General features: G+C 44.8%; 1 protein-coding gene and 1 long non-coding RNA gene across 4 annotated transcripts in view; one reads left to right on the plus strand and one right to left on the minus strand.

Moving 5' to 3' along the window:
- Positions 1–21,347, plus strand: part of DDB2 (damage specific DNA binding protein 2) — a 45,135-nt gene that overhangs the window by 1,335 nt on the left and 22,453 nt on the right. The window contains exons 1-2 of one of the 3 annotated variants that reach the window (XM_048483835.1): positions 16,385–16,579; positions 18,805–19,001. In XM_048483835.1, the coding sequence (XP_048339792.1) occupies positions 18,827–19,001 (175 nt within the window). In that variant the 5' untranslated portion in view covers positions 16,385–16,579; positions 18,805–18,826. Of the gene's footprint in view, positions 1–16,384; positions 16,580–18,804; positions 19,002–21,347 lie in introns of those variants that run through there. The other 2 variants (XM_048483834.1, XM_048483836.1) reach the window with 2 other exon arrangements.
- Positions 9,543–10,515, minus strand: LOC125425964. The gene is made up of 2 exons (XR_007243481.1): positions 10,404–10,515; positions 9,543–9,665 (listed from the first exon to the last, which is right to left on the minus strand). It is a non-coding gene; the product is annotated as an uncharacterized LOC125425964 (long non-coding RNA).

A 21,347-nucleotide genomic window follows, 5' to 3' on the forward strand; every position in this document is an offset into this window, starting at 1 on the left:
TTTCTTGCATTCTGTGAGTCTGTGCATGTGCAATCCTATGCAGCAGCCATAAAAAGATATGGATTTTTTTGCATTATATTACACCATCTGCTTCACAGCCAAACCATGTCAACATCAGGATAGCACTCTAACTCTGTGCCAAGTTAGGAACATGGGGGGGAAAGAGAAAACCTCACAAGGTACATTATAAGCAGTCTTATCATTGCATTTTGCAGTATTCTGTAGTTATGTGATGTATAATTCCCCTTTCTGTTTTACAACAATTATGTAAAGTAGTCTCCACAAGAGAATTCTTGACCCAGGATCAGTTAACTTCATGGCTGTGGGGATGTACCCAGGTCTTCCCAAGCCCTACTCAGGCACTGCCTTACATTAATTCTCCAACCAAAATACAAGTAACTGCATATCAGAGTACATTTATTTTTTAAAAAACTTGTGTTTGAAACAATGAAGCAACAATGTCAAGGATCAGGTGTGGCAAACCCCATTAAAAAGGACTGATAGAAGATAATAAAATGATGTGAAAAAAAAGAAGGGTATCAGTTCTGTTTCATGAACAAATGTAAAAAGAAAATACAACTTTTTTGGGACACACTTCCTTACCTGAAATGGTAGTTGCTTGAGCAGATTGTAAACAGATTGTAATCTATTTTCCTCTTAATATCAAATAATGTTACCCTTGCTTGGTGTTCTACAAAATGGACCAGCAGAATCGCTTTGGCTGCAATCCTAAACAAATGTTTGAGGGAGAATGAGCTCAATGGGACTTGCTTCTCAGTAAAAATTCTTAGAACTGAGCTCTTTGGTAAGTCCAATAAAAAACAATCCACCACATATGAAGTCTGGATTGGCTTTACTTGAACCAGTTTTAACAAGAGATAGCATAACCCAGAGCATGTATTTATTTATAATATTCAAGGCACCTTACAAAATACAATATTATATATACAACAGCAATAATAACAATAAAACTGATTGCAATTTAAAACCCAATACAGTACAATAAAATACAATAACATCACACTATGCCATAAAAAATCATGCCTACAATAAAATACACCTATAAAACCTAAATCACTGCTTGCTAAGCTCTAGGTGGCAAACAGTTAAAAGCTGTTTGAAATAAAAAACATCTTCACCTGACAATGAAAGGAGAGCAAGGAAGGAGCTCATTGGGCTTCTATAAGAAGAGCGTTTCTATGGTCTCTCTCTGGGCCTCTACCAGATGTACAAATGAAATGGAAAGATAGCCCTCCTGAGAGGGTCTTAGTAAATGGGCAGGTTTATATAGGAATAAGTGGTTTTTCAGGTAATCTGCCCCAAAGCTGCAAAGGGCTTTATAGGTAATGAATTGGGTTTGGAAGCATACTAGTAGTCAGTATAGTTATTGAAGTGAATTCTATCACAAATGCCGCAATAAGTTTCGTTAGTCTATAAGGTGCCACTGGCTTCTCACCAAAATTTCCTTCGCTATCTGCTGAAGTATAGAGGAAGTTTACACAGTGCTGCCAAGATTTCTTGTGGGGCCTCCTCATACCACCTAACCAACCTAATCATCATATGAAAAAAATTGCCTGGTTCTTATCTAGCTACATAGACCTTCACAGTGACTGGGTCCCAGGAATTTTGTCACAGTAGTTCCATTTGCACCTCACAAGCCCTGACTTCATATACCTTCTTATTCCCAAGGAGGGAATCAGAATCTCAAAATGGTAAAACCTGTAGTAGTGCACTGCCGACCCAGCAGTGCCGTAGTAGAACGTTGGGCTTACGTTAAGGGCCAAGGACCTGCGCGGCCTTGCCGGTCGCATCAGCACCCTCCTCATCCCCATGAGTCGCGGGTGCGTGAACTGTCTGGCTCAATCACCGGGCGCGGGGACAATGGTCTTGCCCCCAGGTGAGGATTAGGCTCAGACGCGTACGCTCCTCTCCGCACGTAGCCAGATGAGATCATGCATCACATGATGATCTCCCGACCTCCCGCTCTCCCGGAACTCCCCCCAGTCCTCCCTCCTACAGCCCCCGATAGAGTAACAATAAAAGGTGCCAGGAACCCGGCCCAGGCGGGAGACTTCGCTAGAACACGGACCTCGGTCTCCGCTGCTGGCGATCTCCACCAGATGTTATCTCGGCGTCTCGTCGTTCTGCGCTGACGTGGAGTCGAGCTACAAGCTGGTGCGAAACCGGGAATCCTCGAGACCTCCACCCTGCTCACGTGCGCAGAAGGGCAGCGATGCAGTCCGGCTGGATGGTAGCATCCAGGGACCACCGTTCGGTGTCGCCTGTCCTCTGGATCGGCGCATCCAGAACCGCAGCGATCTAGGACACTCGTCCGGCGGAACACCCGGTGAGTATGGGAGCTTGCAAAAGCAGGGCTTATGACAGAAACGCGTTAGCGAACTGAAAGCGTTAACGAAATCACGGCAGGGTCCCGTAAAGAGAAGGGGAGCTGCGCCAAATTGGTTGAGGGAGATTGAAGCTCAGTGTCCATGGTACCCAGAGGGGGGACATTGAATCTTAAGGACTGGGAAAACGCCGGGCTCTTAGCGCAGAGCCTCGTGGCGCCCGATGTAAGCTGCTACTGGCGTGGAGACAATGTTTTGTAGCCATCAGCCTGCAGAACCCTCGGCTCCCTTGCTGTAAGGCGTATCGCTTCGATCTTTCACCTTCAATTTCAACCCGAGATTTTTCTCTATCCACTAAATTGGGCCTGTCCTCCTTCTGCCCCCTCGGCTCCTTCACCCATTTCAAACTCAGCGGCTCAGCCGCCCTCACCTGCTCCGCCTTCATTTTCCGAAGCCACTGCGCAGCCGTCGAAGCGCCCGCGTAATGGCGTGGTTTCAAACTCTGCCAGAGCGTATTATGCGATCTGCAGAAGAAAACCCTGGCCGGAGAGCGATGCCGATATTCTTGCATTGTGCCCCATCCACTTCACAGATACTGAGAGAATGCGTCATCCGGCCGGGTTGTCGAGTACCGCCCTAAGCTATAACATCCTTACCGAGCTCCGCCAAAGCAATGCCGGGCGTAGGAGTCACTAACCCTACATTGAGAGGCATGCTGGAGGCCATCGCGGAACCACCTAATGGTCCCCAGATGACTGGGAAGACCACCTTTCGCATGCTCCCTGAGCCCTACGAATTTGTGGTCTGGGAAAGTGAGTTCCGCCAGCAGTGCTTCAACAGGCAGCCACCTCTGGCGGCGCCTACACCGCCCGCTCAGCTTCACGGTTTTGATGCTTTGCCAAATCCCAGCGATCAGATTGTCCTGCCTGAAGGCCACCCTTGCTGATGCGCCTCTGGATGCGCCTATAAGGCATTTATCAAAGTCCCCAATGCCGGTAGCCAACCCAGAGTTTCTCCTCCATCCGGCAAAAACCCCCCAGAGCCCTATGCTGAATTTGTGAACAGGCTCCAGGAAGCTCAAGAGGCGGGTAGATAGCGAGGAGGCCCAAAACGAGCCTCCTCATGCGCCTGCACTTAAAGAGAAGCAGCTTCCGCGGAGTGCCGCATAGAACAATCACGGCCTGGGCAAAATCCTGAACTGGCCGACATGCTTAAGGCTTGCCAGGACATTGGGTCCTCCATCGCCCACCAAGCTAGCCTCCTCGCGCAGCACTCTCCACCGGCGGAGACAGTCTCAGGATGACTGCTTTTAACTGCGGCAGACCGGACACTTCGAAGGGAGTGTAGGCAGCCCGGTGGGGGGCCTACAACCCGATGGAGGAGGGTCCTCCCCAGGAGGAGAAGGCCACCTAAAACCGGTGCCCGCGTTGCCAGAAGGGCTTCCATTGGAGAAAGCTTGACTGCCCGTGGGAAACTCCAGCCCGAGGCGTCTCCCCAACCCAGGACCAAGGAGGAGAGTACTAGGAGCAGACCCAAGCCAAGGCCCCTGCCAAAGCCACCCCTCTGCGTGGCATCTCGTTCGCATGCACCCAGCCCATCTCCTTTAAGTTCCCCACGAGGTTCTTGTCGCCCCAACCCAGTATGGCAGGCCCATCCCTACCGGGACAATTGGGCTAGTGCTGCCAAAGAGCCTCTGCCGCTGAACAGGGACTGTTCATGCGTCCCGGAGTGTCGACTCCGCGCACCAGGACCCATCCACCTCCAGGTCTGGACAAACATCCCACAGGAGCTGCCGCCCGGAGCCAGCTGCGGCTCAGCTGATTCTCTTGCCCCATAAGCTGCCCGCTGCGGACCAATAAAGAGCTCACGAGCCCCAGCAGCCAACATGCGCAGCCTACACCACCGTCGCGGTGGAGACACCCTATCGGGAGCTCCGTCCATATCTGGAGCTTCGCCATGTAGAAGGATGTAAGTTCAAGGCCTGGTGGACACGGCGCTGATGTGCCGTCATCAGAGCAGCAGTGGCCCGACCAGTGGCGACGAGGCTTGCCCAGCACATCTGGGGGGGTGGGGAGACAAACCCGAAGACGGGCATCCATGCCAGCTCCTGATCAACAGCCCAGGACTCGGCGGCAGCTCACAGTCCGCCCCATCGTTCCTAGACATCCATGTCAATCTCTGGGGAAGAGACCTCATGAGTCAGGTTAAAAGCGACTCTGGTCTGGGATGGGTAAGAGCCGTCCGGATCATTGATTCCAATCGTGCCTTCCGAAGTTGCCTCCTAATTTCCACAGGAAATCTGTTTCCCTCTCCCTCCCTTTTCCTTCTGTTTTTTTTGACCAGTAAAGGCGGGGAGGGCCAATTAACTGACTGGCCCTCCCTGGATTAAAATCTGGGCCCGTCCTGAATTACCACTAGCACTGCCAGGACAGGCCCCAACAAAGGTTGCTGCAAACACAGAATCCACTCATGATTTGGGTGGAGTGAATTGTTTGCCAAGCGCAGGGCAGCTGTATGAGTTCAGCTTGCAGGCCCTGGCGCTCGGCCTGAAACAGCCCAGCAAGTGGTCTCGGCGGCAGTTTAAGATAATTCGATCACAAAATTTAGCACCATCCGGCTTCACTGCATTAGCCACCAAAGAGTCACGTGATGAAGTGCAACTCCCTTACAAAAACCCCCCTTCCTTTTTCCTTTGTGTGTCGCGAGAAATTTGCCTCTAATTATGGATTGGCTTCATTCCCGGATCACACCATCCCCAAAGGTGCTTCAAAGCCCCTTTGTATTTGCTGATTAAGCATGCATACCCACTAATCCCCAGGACCATGCCTGTTCCTCTCCCCTCGAGGCTCCGGACCACCTGTGCGGCAAGCGCACCGATGGCGGCTCTGAAGCCCAGATTCCCACCAGGGTAGCCTACTGCCTCCCTGCCCTCCCTGTCAAACAACTTCAAAAAAAAAAAAGAGGAGTGCGGCCCCAGGAAGGTTGCATTAAAAAGCAACCTATCACAGGCTGCAAAAGGAAACAAGCGAACTTCTTCCTTCCCATATTAAATCCTAAACACTAACTTTCGATCCCAATCTCCGCTTCATCGCTCTAGAACTGAGACCTGGCGGGATGACCGGTAACCGGCAACCTGGAAAGGGGTGTGTGTTTCAGTCCCTAACTTCCTACAAGGTTCCCGTGGACTCCGATTAAGCCATGGACAGGAACCAACCCATGGAGATGGCGCCAGGAAGAAACAACCCCATCATCCGAGGAGATGGAGCAGCATCTCTCTAGAAGGATCCGCTTAGCCCGATCCCAGCAGGAGCGCCGTCGCCAGCGCCCAGGAGCCGAATTGACCTGGGGAGGCGTCAAAGGCGACCACCAGCCAGAGCCCTAAGCTGCTGCGCCTTTAATAGCCAGCAAGACCACCCGAGGGCTTACCCGAGAACCTCCTGTGCGCACTCTGCTTCGCGATCACATCACCACCAACTCCAGCCGACCACCATCCTTTGCCCTGCTCTGCTGCCTCCTGCCGATGGCGATCGGCCACCCCTGGCAAGCTTTCACCAGACCAACCAACATCTGGGAGCAGTTTGCTGCAGCTGCCAGCGCGTCTCATCTTTCTGCTGCCTGGGCCAGTACTGCCTACCAGAGTCGGGAACACCTGCTAAGCTCCCTGCCCTGCTCCCCGTCTGCAAAAGCACCCGGAGACTTCCTAAGCGGAGTCTGGGCTGGGCCCCTTCATGAGATGCCTCAATCCATCAGATATTCTATGGCCGACTGGGCAGGGACCCGTCGTCCAAACCCTCGGCTGGCGCTCTTTCCCTTGTCACCAAGGCGATTGCGGCTAACCCGCGAGTCCAACACCTGCGCCCGCATCACCGAGCGCAGCCCGGCAGAACGGAATTTCCGACCGGGCCCATTCGTCGGCTCGGCCAGTTGGAAGTTCTGCACACACACATGGAGGACAATTCCCCGGTGTTGGCGGAAGCATCCTGCTCCCCAGGGGCTGGTTCTGGACCTTGGGGAGAGGGGCGTTTAACTACATTCCGCCCGACTCCCCTGCGAGGAACTCTTTGCTGCCTGGTAGCCTCACCATTGTCCTACCCAGGCTCCGCACCCGGGGGCAGGACGCCCGCCGCCAGCCCGGCTCGGCTCTGCCTTCGACCCCTCCACACCAGCCGAGGCAGCCAGAGGTAGCCACTCTCGGACGGAGTTAGGTCTCCTCGCAGCTTCCCTGGTTAAGGAGTCGGACTTCAGCTTCCTACAATGCTAAGACTATTGGCCTGGCTGGCTGTGCCCAGCATGCGAGTCCATCAGCTCTACCTCCACATCTGGATGCCCTGGCCTCGAGGCAGCAGGAGCATAGATCCAGCGACCCTAGACGAATCGTGCAGCTATTGATTGTTTTGTTGTTGTTACATCACCAAGGTTGTGAGAATGTACATAATATGTGTTTGTTTTTTAATCTTTTCTGATAATTCCCAGTTGATCACATGAAGAAGTCGTGAGCTGCAAAGATTGTATCTAATCTGAGTATGATCTTTACCCCATTGGTGGTCAGCCCTCTGGAGCTACAGCTGCGGGAGGATGGTTGAGTTAACTATTGTAGCTCTGCCATTGGTTTTAATTGTGTTGCCTTGTTATCCGGATCTTGTTTACGTTCAATGCGTTAATCCTATGTTGCCTGTAGCAGCGTGTGTAAGAAGCCCCTCGCATTTCCCTTACCCGCCAAGCAAGTTCTAATGTTGCACAAGCAGCTTCAGTCCAACTTGATGACCAAGCGGACGGAGGAGACAAGCGTCCCTTCATCGCCCTTGGCGTTTCGGCCCCCGTTTTCTAAAATGTAAAAAAAAAGGAGGAGATGTAGTAGTGCACTGCCGTACCCAGCAGTGCCGTGAAGTAGAGGCGATTGGGGCGTAGCGGACCTGCGGCCTTGCGGTCGCGCTCGCACCCCCCCTCCTCATCCCCATGGAGTGCACCCGGGTGCGGTGAACTGTCTGGCTCAATCACCGGTGAGCGGGGACAATGGTCTTGCCCCCCCAGGTGAGGATTAGAGCTCAAAAGGCAACGTCTGGTCTCGTTTTCCATACGTAGCCAGATCTGAGGATCAGCACATCACATAGTGATCCTCCCCGACCTCCAGCTCTCCCGGAACTCCCCAGTCCTCCCTCCTACCGTAGCCCGATGGAAGTAACAATAAAGGTGCCAGGAACCGTGAATGGAGACTCGCTGAACCGCGGACCTCCGGTCTCCCGCTGCTGGCGATCTCCACCAGATGTTATCAAAATTACCGTCTGGATTCAACTACGCTGACGCGATGGAATTCAGTGATTCTAAGCAAGATCCTAAAACACAAGGACTCCTGTGCAAATCTTACTGTATTCTAGGGAAAACTATAAGGTCAGGTCATTCCCTCTCCAAAGATAATTTGATTTACTAATTTTAAATAGTTTTATATTAATAGTTTATAATATTTTATAAATTAATAGTTCTATATTTTATATTATAGTTTAAATAGTTTTATGTTAATAAAACAAAACAAATAAAGCACCCAAGAATAATAATAAAATACCAACTAGGAATTATATAATTCAGTTTAGTTTTCCTTAAGCAAATGTAAATGCTGATTTTCTCCAGTGTCTAAATTTTGTTTTGAGTAATTTACTTCAAAATCTAGTTAGTTTCACTAATCCTCCAACAGGCTTCCATTTGACATTTCCGGAGTATCAGCATTCAGACCCAAGTAGCTCTGCACTCCAAAGTAGCACTTCCCGGATTTTCACTTGCTAACCCAATTCTTATTTTCTGGGAAACCATAAAAATAGCTCTTAAGAGTCTCTGAAATGCTTTAAAAATAAGGTTTCTTAAACACCAACTCACTTTCATCTCCCACCTTATATATTCATTTATAGTAACTCATTGATGAAATTTACTAAAGATAAACACTTGGTTTTAAATAAGGGGTCATGTGGTGACTGCAGGTTGGGATTGAGCAGTAATGTAAGAAGTATTCTTGCACACATAATTCAGTAACATGATGTGTGTGTATGTATGTATATAAACAGTTAATTTGCATGCCATTGGGGCCATGTCTGTAGAACATTAATTTCTTATTGTAGTTGAATTGCAAGATATTAGCAACAGTCATCTGGGATAACTCAGCTATGGCTTACAGTGCAATCATATGTACTGTTGCTTTGGAGTAAACCACCGAGAACAGTGAGACTTCTGAGTAAAATGCACAGAATTAAGCTGTAAGACTAATTGAAACAAAGCTTTCAATGGGACCTAGGTCACAGTCTTATGCATATTACTCAGACATCCATTGCACTTTGTTTTCATCTAAATCTGCAGTGGACTGTACCATTCATCATAATTGACTATCTGGAGTCAGGTCAGTGTGTCAGGACAGGCACTATCCATAAGCAGGGAGCAGAAATGAACTATGATTGTCAGCCTGTCAATTAACTTCTAGGCTTTAGTTGCTTACTCTGGGGCTCTACCCTTAAGAGTAAACCATTCACTTTTGAACTTTACATGTAGTTATACCAAAGAGTAAATGTCCTACAGTCTTTGAATAAGCTTAGCACCCACATAATGCAAAGTGCATCACAAATTACTCAAAATGGCTGCCGCTATTTGAGTGAAAACTTTTGTTCTCAAAAGTTTCTTCTCTGCTAGTTTGCTGCCTGAGTACACAAGGCTTGTTTTTACTTGCTGTCTCCCCACCTTGCTTCTTTCCAGCCAGAGGGGCCCTTTTATTAGGAAAATAATGTTGTGGGTCTCCTCATGAGTAAGCGATTGCTTGTGCACAAACTGTCTGGCATTCAGAACTGGTTATAACGCCTCTTTAAATTCTTTAAGTTTACTTGCAAACTTCAACTTTGTAAGAGGAACTAAAAACTTTCACACTGTTGGAGGCTGTTGACATTTTCCCAGACCGTTCTGTTCCTCAAGTGATCTAATATCAGGTGCCTTGCACTCAGCCAGAACAAAATGTGAGACCCATAGACTAATGAGTAACAGTTCAAAAACGGTTTAATAGTATTGAAAGTTTAGGACTCTGATTCCTCCCATGAAGTCTAACTAATAAAGAATACTTGTGATGCTGGAAACGATTGGAGATTATTGAAGAGCTTGCAGACACCAACTCTTCCTTTCTTCCAAGAAAGTCTGCTCTCCTTCTTATTGTTTCTGAGTTCTCCATGGTGCAATCCTGTTGAAACTTTCTTACTCTTGAATTCTAGGGATCTCTAACACCTTATATGTAACATCTTAGACTTCTGGGATATTGCTGCCTCCAGACTTCAAGACACCTGAAATTCAAACAAACTGAAAACAAACTGAAAAAAGGGACTGCTAACTAATAAGAGATACTATAGTGCTTTTGCCTATAAAGGGCTTCTTAAAGGGATAGGGTCTAACAAAGGTTCCCTCCCACAGAATACTGTACAAAAGCAATGACGCCCATTCTATCTAAAAGTACAACTGAGGCTTAAAGAAAATGGTGAGGGTGTCCCTAGGGACGTGACAAATGCATTGCATTTTCAAATTCTTTTCATGAGTTTATCACATGTGGTGTTGAACTAAAGGTGATGCAGCTCACAGTAGTAGTGACTATAATGAATCATTTTAAAAAGGGATAAATCTTAATATCTTAACACAGTACAGAAATATTAGCTATAGGAGTTCACAAGGAGCATACTGTGGTTGCTGCTTGCTGAGCCAAGTTCATTCCACTTCCTACCTTGAGAAGACGTTCTGTATCTATAACCTGTCAGTTTTCTTGAACGTCTCTTGGGAAGGAATAACTCAGCTTTGCTAGTTTTGTCTATATGCGAAGTAAATTATGTCCATACTAGCATTAAAGCCCATTATATGAACAAACTCAGCAGGCTCTATAAAACTGTTGGTAGGTTAATGGCACCCACTGTGGGGGCTAACCCCTCCTGCTTTTCCTCCTTGCTTGTCCCAGCAATTCACTACAGATAACGAAAACCTAGCCAAATTATCCAATAAAAAAGCTTACTTACTTACAGATCCCCCACCCACCCACACAGACAGGCTCACCTAACTTTGCAAACGGGCTCTCCTTTCTCAGATTCCCCATCAGGCTCTGCTAACTTTACAAACAAGCTCTTCCAGCTCAGCTGCAGCTTGGCAGAGTTTGTCCCCTGTTGACAGGCAGGAAGTTCTTCAATGTTCACTACAGGGACCTATTCCTGCCAACAGGGAGAGGCACACTATGTGTGTGTGTGTGTGTGTGTGTGTGTGGTGGGGGGAGAATATGGCTTCCCACAGCAAGGGCTAATGGGCAGTGTAGTTCTTTCTCCTCCAGGAGAAGCTGGAATCTGGACCTTCCAGGATGGCTGAGAACTATACTTCCCAGCAGCCCTTGCCTTTTCTGGTTCATCATCAGAAACATGCTGCTCAATTATATAGTAAGACAAGTTTATGCAGGAATAATGTTATTTCTTAAAAGTCCTCGCCATCCAAGAAAGGAGTTTCCATAGCTTCCATGGGCAGCTTGCTCTTTAGCTAAAACTTCACTACATATATGAAACAAACCTTATGTATTTGGCTCACTATTTACTGTACTGGGAAGCAACTTTTTAGGACTTCAGGCAGTGGTTCTTCTTAAGCCTGATTCCCTAGATACTTTAAAAGGAAGTGTCAGGGAATGAAACTGAGATCCTCAGCATCTAAAGTTTGTGCACTCACATGTGGCCCTGAGCTGACTAGAATATGTTTTCTAATATCTTCTGGTATTATGAGCTCCTAATATTGTTGAAGCTTATTGCTGTTTATGCTATCCTCTGTGGAATCTATGCTATCCTCTGGTTTCTGAAGTAATTGTCAGAATTAAGTACTCTTATCTACACGTATTTGGAAAAGTCCCATTGAACAAAGTTAGATTTACTTTCAAGTAATGTAAATGCTGCAAATGTTCGAAAAAGCTTATTTTTGCAAATAGGGGTTTCATGGGCAAGGCCAATTCAGATTCATATCTGATAAAGACTAAAAGCATATTGATTCATCTCCGCTAAAGCATTGCCTTTAGTAGTAGTCTTCTTAAGGCTGTGAAATAATTAGTACCTCAGGGACTATGAGCAGGATTCAAAAGACACTTACATTTTTAGACAGCTTGCTATTAGTGAATAACAGTTTGCTGTGGGCTTAATCTATAGGTCTTTGAGGACAATGGCTGCATTGAACCACTTAACCCAGCTCAGTCCCATAGGTTTTATTTAGATTACTTTAGAATAAGTAATCAATGGATGGCAGCCCTGTATTCCTTTTAATTTAAAGGATCGGTCTTTTTAAAACAAGACATAATGAATTAGAGCTGAAATAATTAATTGACTGGTTGGTCTATTTAATCAGTTGCAGCATCAATCGTAGTTCAAATGTGCTGGCTGCAATTACTACACTGGGACTTGATTCCTTTCCTTTTCTCTCATTTGCAGTGTCAGTGATTTAACAGTTAGTGTTGATTGCTGTTTCCTTCCTGTGCAGTGTTTTTTTGAAAACCCTTTTAATGCCCACAGCATTTCTGCAGAAACAGCATGTGAAAGGCTGCTATTAGTTTAAAAATATTGTTACTGCTCAAAACAAATCCTTAGTGACTTCTGATTGTTTTAAAGTACATAATGAAATGGGAGGCTATTTAAAAAATGGATCCCTGAATTGAAGTTTAGGTACAGAAGTGGAAATGGCTGGTGGGTAACTTTTTTCAATGTGCACGTTCAGCTTCATGTGATTGACACGATACTGTTAGAATCCTTATTTGCATGAGTGTTGGTGTAGCAGGATTTGGGATTTAGGAGGGATTTGGGGGGTTTGTGCAAATTTATGTAGTTGTACATTGAAGCATTTTTATCCAACTATAGAAATTGACACTGGGCCTTCCAGGATGGTCAAGGAAGTAAAAATACCCCAGAAACAAATCAGGCTGAGTAGCCCCGACTGTGCTAAAGATTAGCACTGTACAGATGACTCATCTCAAATCTTTCCAGCAGCATCCAAAATGGGTGTCAGCTTACCCATTGCAGCCTCCTGTTTCTTTACCACTTGACAGCTCTGCAGGAAAAAGTGATTGGGTGAGCTAGCACCCAGTCCAGGCATCACTTGATCCAGTCTTAGTTGAGTGGTCTCTGCAATGCTGGCAGAGCTACCATGATGTAGTTCTGCTTGCTCCTGTTTACCAGTGGCCCTTTAGGTATTTTCTCTATACTAAATTAAAATGGCCAGTCTATTCCTGGAAACAGGGGTAACATTGGAGCTTTGTTAATAACTGCAATATATGCAGCATAAGGAGTTTATCTTTTTATGGATAATGCAGTTTTAGGTTCAGATATTTTAATTAGCTTTACACCCATGCCTGCCAACATTTTAAAATAAAAGATTTTGGCCCCACCCCCTGACTACAACCTTGATCCCTCTACTGTTACTCCACCCAACATTATCCACACTCAATATGCCAAAGTAATGTTTCAATATTTACATTAATGCAAACTGCATTGGCAAGAAAAAGTTGTATGAAAAACTGATAAAAATCCTATTCATCCTTGTCCAGCCAAACTGGACTAATAAAGGCTGCAATCCTAAACACACTTACTAGAGAGAAAGTCTGGTTGAACTTAATAGGACTTCTCAGCATATATATTTATGATCTATTTGACAACATTCTCTCTTTTGACAGTTCTGAAAGGTACCGGACCCACTCCTTTTTTAACATGTAAATGCTCAAGGTATATGCTCAGGAACATCTAATGTGAATTGGCTACTCCTTTATTACCCAATTACCAGCATTAAACCTTGTTAAAGAGTTTTGAAACAGCAAAGAACTGTGGAACTCCCATATTCCCAATATAATGATTGTCATTTGTATTCTCAGAAACTCTACTCCCTGAATGTGGAATGGGTTTCCTCATATAATTCATGCAGTTTGTAGGAAAATCTGTTCTCTTACTATCACAACTATAAAAGATTCACTCTAATCAGCATCTAAGTCTTTTAACCCCAGTTCCTATGTAGAGCAGGCACATGGTCTCCAGAATGCTGTTTTCTTCCACCACTGTGTAATATCTAAAACAAAAGTTTAATTCCATACATATACATCTCTTATTTAATATTTTTGTTCATAAGTTTAAGTACTTTACTGGAAGAGAGCTTAATTTAAATGGATTAAAATCCTATGGATATTGAAACATGTGCGAATATGCAGGTTTTATAGAGGTCTCTGTGTTGATACACAGAGGTCATGTGTGAATGATCCTGTTATCTATATCAGCTTTGACTTACCATGTGCTGCTGAGTGTGTATAGTTGTTTTTACTCTGCCATACTTCATGTTCTTCTTAAGAACTTGGAGTTTGAAAACAGAGTTTCCTTCCTTTTTCTCTCTAGCAAGACTGGCTCCCATTCTTTTGCTGAGAAAGGGAAGGACCTTGGAGCACCAACCTTCTTGTAATCATCATTCGGTGAAATAGGGCACTTCATAGTCATGCAGTTTGTTGGCATTTAGAAGTTTTGTCATGGTTGGAAGACTAGATTGGATGGCAAATGGAAGTAGTAGCACTGCCCATGGCTTACTTTCATTAAGCATCTATCGAAACCTATATGGTGACTTATCGATCAGGAGATATAATAAGGTAAATGACAAATAAAGGTTATTTAAATCCATTGGTCTATCCCAAATGCCCATAGGAATACATGGGATTTCCAAATCAATATTCTCCATCATTCATTTTAGTAGATCATTGATTAAAGCAAGCACCTCTTGAAGCAAGAGAGATAAAGTGCCTACAGGAGTGATAATGGAGCATTCATATCTACCAGACCTAATGACTAGATGCTGACATTTTTGTTAAAAGTTACAACTGAGGAAGTGGTAAATTAGGGAAAGCTGTAGGACAGTAGAAAGGCAGCAAGTGAAAACTTACAACTATATATGTATGTATATCTATCTGTATTCTATATAATTCTAGACAGCCTCTGTGAGTCTTTGAATATAGCACTCGGGGCCATTTGAAGAGCAGCCTTTTTCCTCCATGGAAGAATATCCTTAGAAGTCTGGCTCTTGTGGGTTTTCCAGGCTGTATGGCCGTTGTCTCGTAGTTTTTGTTCCTAATGTTTCTCCTGCATCTATGGCTGGTATCTTCAGAGACATGTCACAGTATGATGCGTTTCTCTCAGAGTTTGCATGTCAAATAACTACATGGACCTGAAAACCTCATGAGGACTGTGCAAAAAGGACCTATGACCTGACAGGCACCCAGTCTCCCACTTGCAGATTTTTTCCTAAAAAATCCATGTGAAATGTTCATACTTGGAAGAATATCTTTCCATCAACTAATCTGATTCTTGCATGGTAAAATATACTCTCAATCTCATTATTTTTCCTTTTCTATTTTATTAAATCTACTTAATATACTTAAACAACTGAATGTATTTAGATTTTCTTTCATCATGCTTTCAAAAGCTCAGAATGAAGCACATAATGTCACAAATATTTACAGGCATGTAAATTGGTTCACATCCTGACTAGACTCTATTTCTGACAAGTTTTTTTTAAAAAAACAACAACAACAAACGAACAGGGGATCCAGAAATATTCCTTTGAGAAAGCACTGATGTTGTGAGGATATCCTAAGTTCCCAACCCTCAAAACACAATATTTTGTCTGGAGGACAAAGAGAACAGTACTTCAAAGCCTAACCCATGGAATGGGATGGGAAGTTAGAGGCTACAATTAAGAAACCCTGTGCAGGGACCCAGGCCTAGAAACAGAAACAGGCGGATCAAGGAAGTAAGGGGCTGTTTGAACCCCAGACTGTAATCTACATTTGAAACCAGGGGTCTACTGCTGTAAGCAATCTGTACCATAAAACAGACTGTCCCTCTACAGCCTGCCTTTTAATGGAGAAACTGGATAATGATGAAAAGTCTGGGTGGAGAAGTGTTCCCTGGCACTAGGGGCTTGACACCACCAAGTCGTGATATTTCATAACAGAATTTTGGGTTTGGAGGGTGTCCCTATTATCTTAAGATCCAGGTAGCACTGGTTGGAAAATATGATTCAGTCCTTACATGTATCAGCACCTTTTGTAGGGTTCTCTCAAGTCTTGATCTTTGTGCACTGGCCTGCTCTACTCAGCCAGACACAGGATCCTCAAGGTAGTTGCCAACCTCCAGGAGCGGTTCTGGAATAACAGCTGATCACCAGATAACAGAAATCAGTCCCCCTGGAGAAACTAACAGCTTTGGCAGATGAATTCTATCCCCAGCAGAGGTTCCTCTTCCCCAAACTCTGCCCTCTGACTCCACTCCTAAATCTCCAGGAATTTCCAAACTCAGAGATGACAACACTAGAGGACAGGCTGGTGGGGGACTTGCAGATGGAACTTGTGGAAATCAGTGCAACCTTGTATATGAGTATTGTCAGCGGTGTTTATTTTTCTCACCAAAAAAGTGTGTTGCTTTCACGCATGAATACCACGTTTAGATTTATGGTAGGAACAGGAGGGGATGTTAGGTGTTCCGTGGAAGTCATACAATGCAGACGCGGACTCTCCCCTTACCCTTTCGAGCATTCCAAAACATACAGTACTTTAATCCCTCCCGCCCCACGTGGAGCGAACAGTTTCTAAACAGAACTTCCTGGAACGCTACCCCGCTAGATAACCTGCGTCATAATACCAGCTCCGGCGGGAATTCGCACTGAGATGATGGAACTACACTTTGCACGTACTCAGAATAACTGTGTCCTGTTGCAGAGAGTTATCGGGGGAGGGGGGACCTGTCATCTCTCTTCCTCCCTACGGGGGGAGGGATTCTAGAATAAGGCTTAACTCCAAATAAGAGATCTCCATCCCCACACACGCACACTGTGTGAAGCAAGACAATTCCTTCATGTTTCTGCCTCGGGTGGCCACCTCTCACTAGATAGCTGGCAAACAACCCACTATTTCCACCACTGCCTCTCGCCGCGCCTAGTTTAGGCGCTTAAAAGAGGGCGCCCTGCATCACGTAGGCCCCGCCGGAACTCGAGCAGAGGGTTGTGCGTGAAGTGCTCGCTCCCTTCCTCTATGATTGTTTTTTTTCCTCTGCCCGGGGGCTAGATTATGAAACTCCAAGGAGGAAGCCTCGTTCCCGCGCCTCGGTAGTAGCGGAATTCGGAGGCGAGCCTAGTCAGCGGCCGTTTTCTGAGGGGCGGCCGCATTCTGGGCCGCAGGAGGAGTGCAGGTGAGGGGCGACGCTTCTCTGCCGCCGTCCCCATAGTTTGCAACAGCCGCTCAAGATCGTGGGGGGTCCTCCTGAAAGCGCCGCTCTCCTTTTGCTTTGTACCGTTTGGCGCTCGAAAGAACTTCCCATCACCCTCCTGCTTCCCTTCTGAATGAGCTAGAAATTTGGGGATTGAGGAGGGAATGAAGGGGATAGTCTAACTGGATTCCCCTCTTAACTGTGCAGGAGCTGTGTAGGGACTTCATGATGGTAACTTGTCAGCGATGGTACAAAGTTGGTTGAGATGCATTCTGATCCTAACTCAATATAGTTGCTACATAATATGTGGGCGGTGATTGTATTTGCGTGATTGAGATGTATTCCTGTCAGTGTAACTGCTTCTAAATATATATACCTAGCCTGCTATATGTTACCACCGCTATAATGGGACATTCTTTCCTTGATTTCTCTGTTATGGTTTCACGCGCTTTGTAGATAACTAGGCTTATCCCTAACACTGTCTATTCCCATGGGAACCGGGATGTTTCCGTTATTCTGTGGGGATAGGAGTGCAGGTGGCATTATACCTATCTGTCGATGACCTTGGGCGGTTAGACTCTGGAGTAACTCTTTCTCACAATCTTTGGGAAAATGGGAGGGGGGATTGTTTCTGAATAAAAGGGATAGCAAAAGCCAGGTTCGCCAGAACTGGCTTCTTGCAAGCTGGGTGCTTCGATACTTTCCAATAAATGCTGATGATCAACAATCCAGATTCCGTTTATTGATTCAAGGATCGCGACCTAACATTATGTTTGTTTCTAATATATTCATATGCTGCCTACGAAAATAAAATGATACTGGGTTTACGTTTTAGACACGTAAGTATTTGCCCTTTCATGGGTTGCAAGACTGGACGTGATGAGGAAAGAATTACCTGTGCAAGCAAGCACTTGTAGCTGTTGTGGTCTTGTTTTTGTGTTCACAGAGCATGCGAGGGTAGTCAACCTCCAAGTGAGGTCTGAGGGTTTCTGGAAATTACAGCTGATCTCCAGACTACAAAAATCAGTTTCCCTGGAGAAAAAGGCATTCTTGGATGGTTGATTGTATGGGATTATTCTGTGCTGAGGTCCTGCCCCTCCCTCATTAGACCCCACCCTTCTTAGACTCCACCCCCCAAATCTTCAAGTATTTCCTAACCAGGAGTTGGCAACGCATTTACCTATTGCTAAGTGTTAAGTAGTTATTCCCGAGATGAATGTTAATTTATTACAGCAGAACAAAACAAATCTAGCAGTACTTTAAGGACTAACAACGTTTATTCCAGGGCAAACTTTTGTAAATCAAGAATTTTTTTTGTTACTTATATCTGATGAAGTCTGCTCTGACTCATGAAAGTTTATGCCAGAATACATTCAAAGTTGATGGGCATGTATTACCTCAAAATATTTTTGCTCAAAAGTTTAATTTTTGTCTCTCAGTATTTTTATAGAGTAGATGAGGTTGACTGATTGACAAGACCACCCAAGACCGATCCAAGACCACCCAACTGAGCTTCATGGCCGAATGGGGTATAAATAAACCTTGTCCATACATGCATGGATCGTGGTGGTGAATATTCTGTAATGATAGAATTTTGCTGCTAAAACGATGTTGTGTATTCTCCAAAAAGTGCTAGAAACATTCTCTGGGTGTCAAAATGAAGGCATTATTTCTGTACTATCTAAAATTATATTAGCTGCATGTGCTTTTCCAATGAAGAAGGGAATGCAGGTTGAAATTGGATTATTTGTCTGCCTGATGTTAACAGTGAAGATACAAAGTTGCCGTCTTGCTCACCACAAATGGAAAACCTGCTTGTAGCAGAGATCTCAAGATTTTTTAAATTAAAGAAGCTATGGATGTTTGAGTTACAATTGGTGAAAACTGCTTGAAAAGTATGGCACTGGACAAAGAGAAGACTGGGGTTAAACATGGTGACAGATTGCAACAACACACAGCATACAGCCTAATTTCATGGCTTGCAATGGTCTCATTTTGGATACTTTATGATGTGTGTAATGAATGGAAAACCTCCAGTGGGCTAAGAGTTCGAAGAGCCATCTGTTCAAAAAAATATTATGTACTAATTTTGGAACATCATTATTTTCAGAAATTGTGCCTCTGGTACAACAGAAATGTGGGACTTTCAGTGTACACCTATGGTGGGAGGAATTAGAATTTTCAAGATCCTAATAATCCTGAAATAGTCTTTTTCAGGGATAAGACAAAATGCCCTCTGAGAAGCAGTCAAAGAACAAGAAATCGCTGAAAACATGTGAGGGTCCTTCAGAAAAAGAGGCAAAATCAACTGGGAAAAGGAAACAAGATCACAGCGAACTGGAAAATGAGCCACAAACTAAGAAATTGCTTGTCAGAAAACTCTCCAAACTTCCAGAGAAAACTGGTAAGCCTCGAAAATTTCTCATACACCTGACTATGTAATGCTAATTTAATTGAATTCTCTTCATGGTATCATCCTATCAGTCTCTTACTATTTTGGAAATGAAAAAAATTTTTTCAAGGAAATCCTGAATTCTGTGCTTGGGCCATTTCATATATAAAATAGTTCCTGCCCAAAGTGATCTCTGTATAGAAAAAAAAGCGTGAAACATTTAAAACTAGATATTTATGATGGTGTTCTTTTAATTAATAATTTAATTGTATTGTCAAAGGCTTTCACGGCCAGATTCAACTGATTCTGGAGGGTTTTCCGGGCTGTGTGGCCGTGGTCTGGTGGATTTTGTTCCTAACGTTTCGCCTGACTTTGAAGATTAGCAGGGCCTGGCTCCCAGTACTTAAAAAATGAACTGATAACTTCACCTGCAATACAATGCACTCAACCACACCTTTGCATAGCAAGTCCCACCCAAACAGTTAATGATTGGTTCCCCACCCTGGGACATGGACAATATACCACACTAAACTTTCCCTTCTCACTTAGACTCAGTGAGAAACAGACTTTTCTCTGTGATACACCTCTGAAGATGCCAACCACAGATGCAGGCGAACCGTTAGGAACAAAATCCACCAGACCACGGCCACACAGCCCAGAAAACCCTCAAGAACCAATAATTTAATTCTTTCCTACCTCACAGCAAATATGGCTTAATAAAAAGAAAAATTATCCTTCAGGTTATAACTAAGTTAGAAAACAACTCTCTATGTTCTTGTCTCCTAACATTGCAAATGTATGAATAATGAAGGTGAGGCTAGAATTGAAAGCATCTGCATTATTGGACCCAAACCACACAGACCAGCAACAGAGCCACATCTTTAGATTCACATGTTGGGTATTTCTAGAACCAGAACCAGTCTACCAAATAGCAATATCACTTTCTTAAGACAACGTACCACTGTGTGTTCACAGTATAATGTGAAAGACTCCAATGAATGTGAAGATTGATCATGTTCATGTCATGTCACAAGGTTTAATGCTGCTGTATTTTATTTCTAATAGCCAATATATCCCAAATTGCTTCCAGGTAATGTTTTTGATTTCTTAAATGCACTGAATTTATCTGGAAGAAGACTTCTGACTGTTGAAATGAACATGAATTACCACAGTTTGTGTACCCATAGGTATTTGAATTCCTCACAATTCATAGCAGAAATATAGATTTTACTTATTTGGAAAAAAATTAGATGCACATGCAGCTGAACAAAGTCCATTTTGGATTCAGTCAACTAACTGCTAGAGAAAAACTTGAAAGGTTGATTTACTACATTTCTTCAAAGATAGCATTTATATTTATATCACCAATATATTTTGAGATTGGGGAGTTAAAGGGTAAATGACAGCTTTAATTTAAAGAAAATTAGCATAGGAAATTCTTTTTTGTTAAAATAATTTATTTGCTCTGGGTAACTTGGGGCGTTTTCGCACACACTGTTTGTTGCAGATCTGGCATGTGAGGTCGTTGCCGTATCACACATTTGTTTGCACACACTTAAGCCGAAATGTGTTCCGACTCCCTTTCTGTGCCACATTCCAGCCGTTCCGCATTTTTCCTGTCGCTCGATACTTGTGCAACTTTCTTGGAAAACGCAGTTTCCCCCCACAATTTGGTGCCTAGTTGCGAAACAAAAGTGGAGCGAAAGTGGATCAAGCGGCAGCAAGGGTTTATGCCCACCATGTGACGCAGATTTGATCCATCAATGGAAGTCGCGACTGGGGCGTTCTGGCTACGCGCGCACATCTCCTTTGTTCCTTTAGCGTCTCACTTTCGACTTCCCCCCCTCATCCCACGTTCGGGTGCGCATGGTACAATGGCCCTTTGGCAGCTTCGAATTCCACAGATGGCCTTCTTGAAGGGTGCTTAAAAACCGCCACCCCTTTCTGCTTTTCTCTTTGTCCCTCCCATTGTCTGGAACTGAATGGAGGCGCTGAAAGAGAAAGCTCTGCTTGCTTTGGCGGAGCCTAGGAGATGTTAGCTTAAAAGGATGCGGATTTTCAAGGAGGGCTGCCCAGAAAGAGGCCCGGCTTCTATCTTTGAGAGGAGCAGAGAATATTCTCTTGTTGCTGTCATGCACAATGGGTGCCTTATATTTGCCTGCAGACCTCCTTTGGGAAGTGGGGTGTTGGGATCGCGTGTGGGTTTTTTTCCCCCCGTTTCCCCTTCTCATCCTGCTAAAAGTAGGGGTAGAGAAGAGGGCATTCCACTGTTTTCATCCCCTCTCTTTCTCAAGGATCCAGTGCGAAAAAAAGTCCTCCTGGGAAATGGAACAAAGGTATTTCCTGTGCCTTCTCCCG

The sequence above is a fragment of the Sphaerodactylus townsendi genome, linkage group LG02 (assembly GCF_021028975.2).
Source record: "Sphaerodactylus townsendi isolate TG3544 linkage group LG02, MPM_Stown_v2.3, whole genome shotgun sequence".
In the NCBI taxonomy this organism is placed as follows: domain Eukaryota; kingdom Metazoa; phylum Chordata; class Lepidosauria; order Squamata; family Sphaerodactylidae; genus Sphaerodactylus; species Sphaerodactylus townsendi.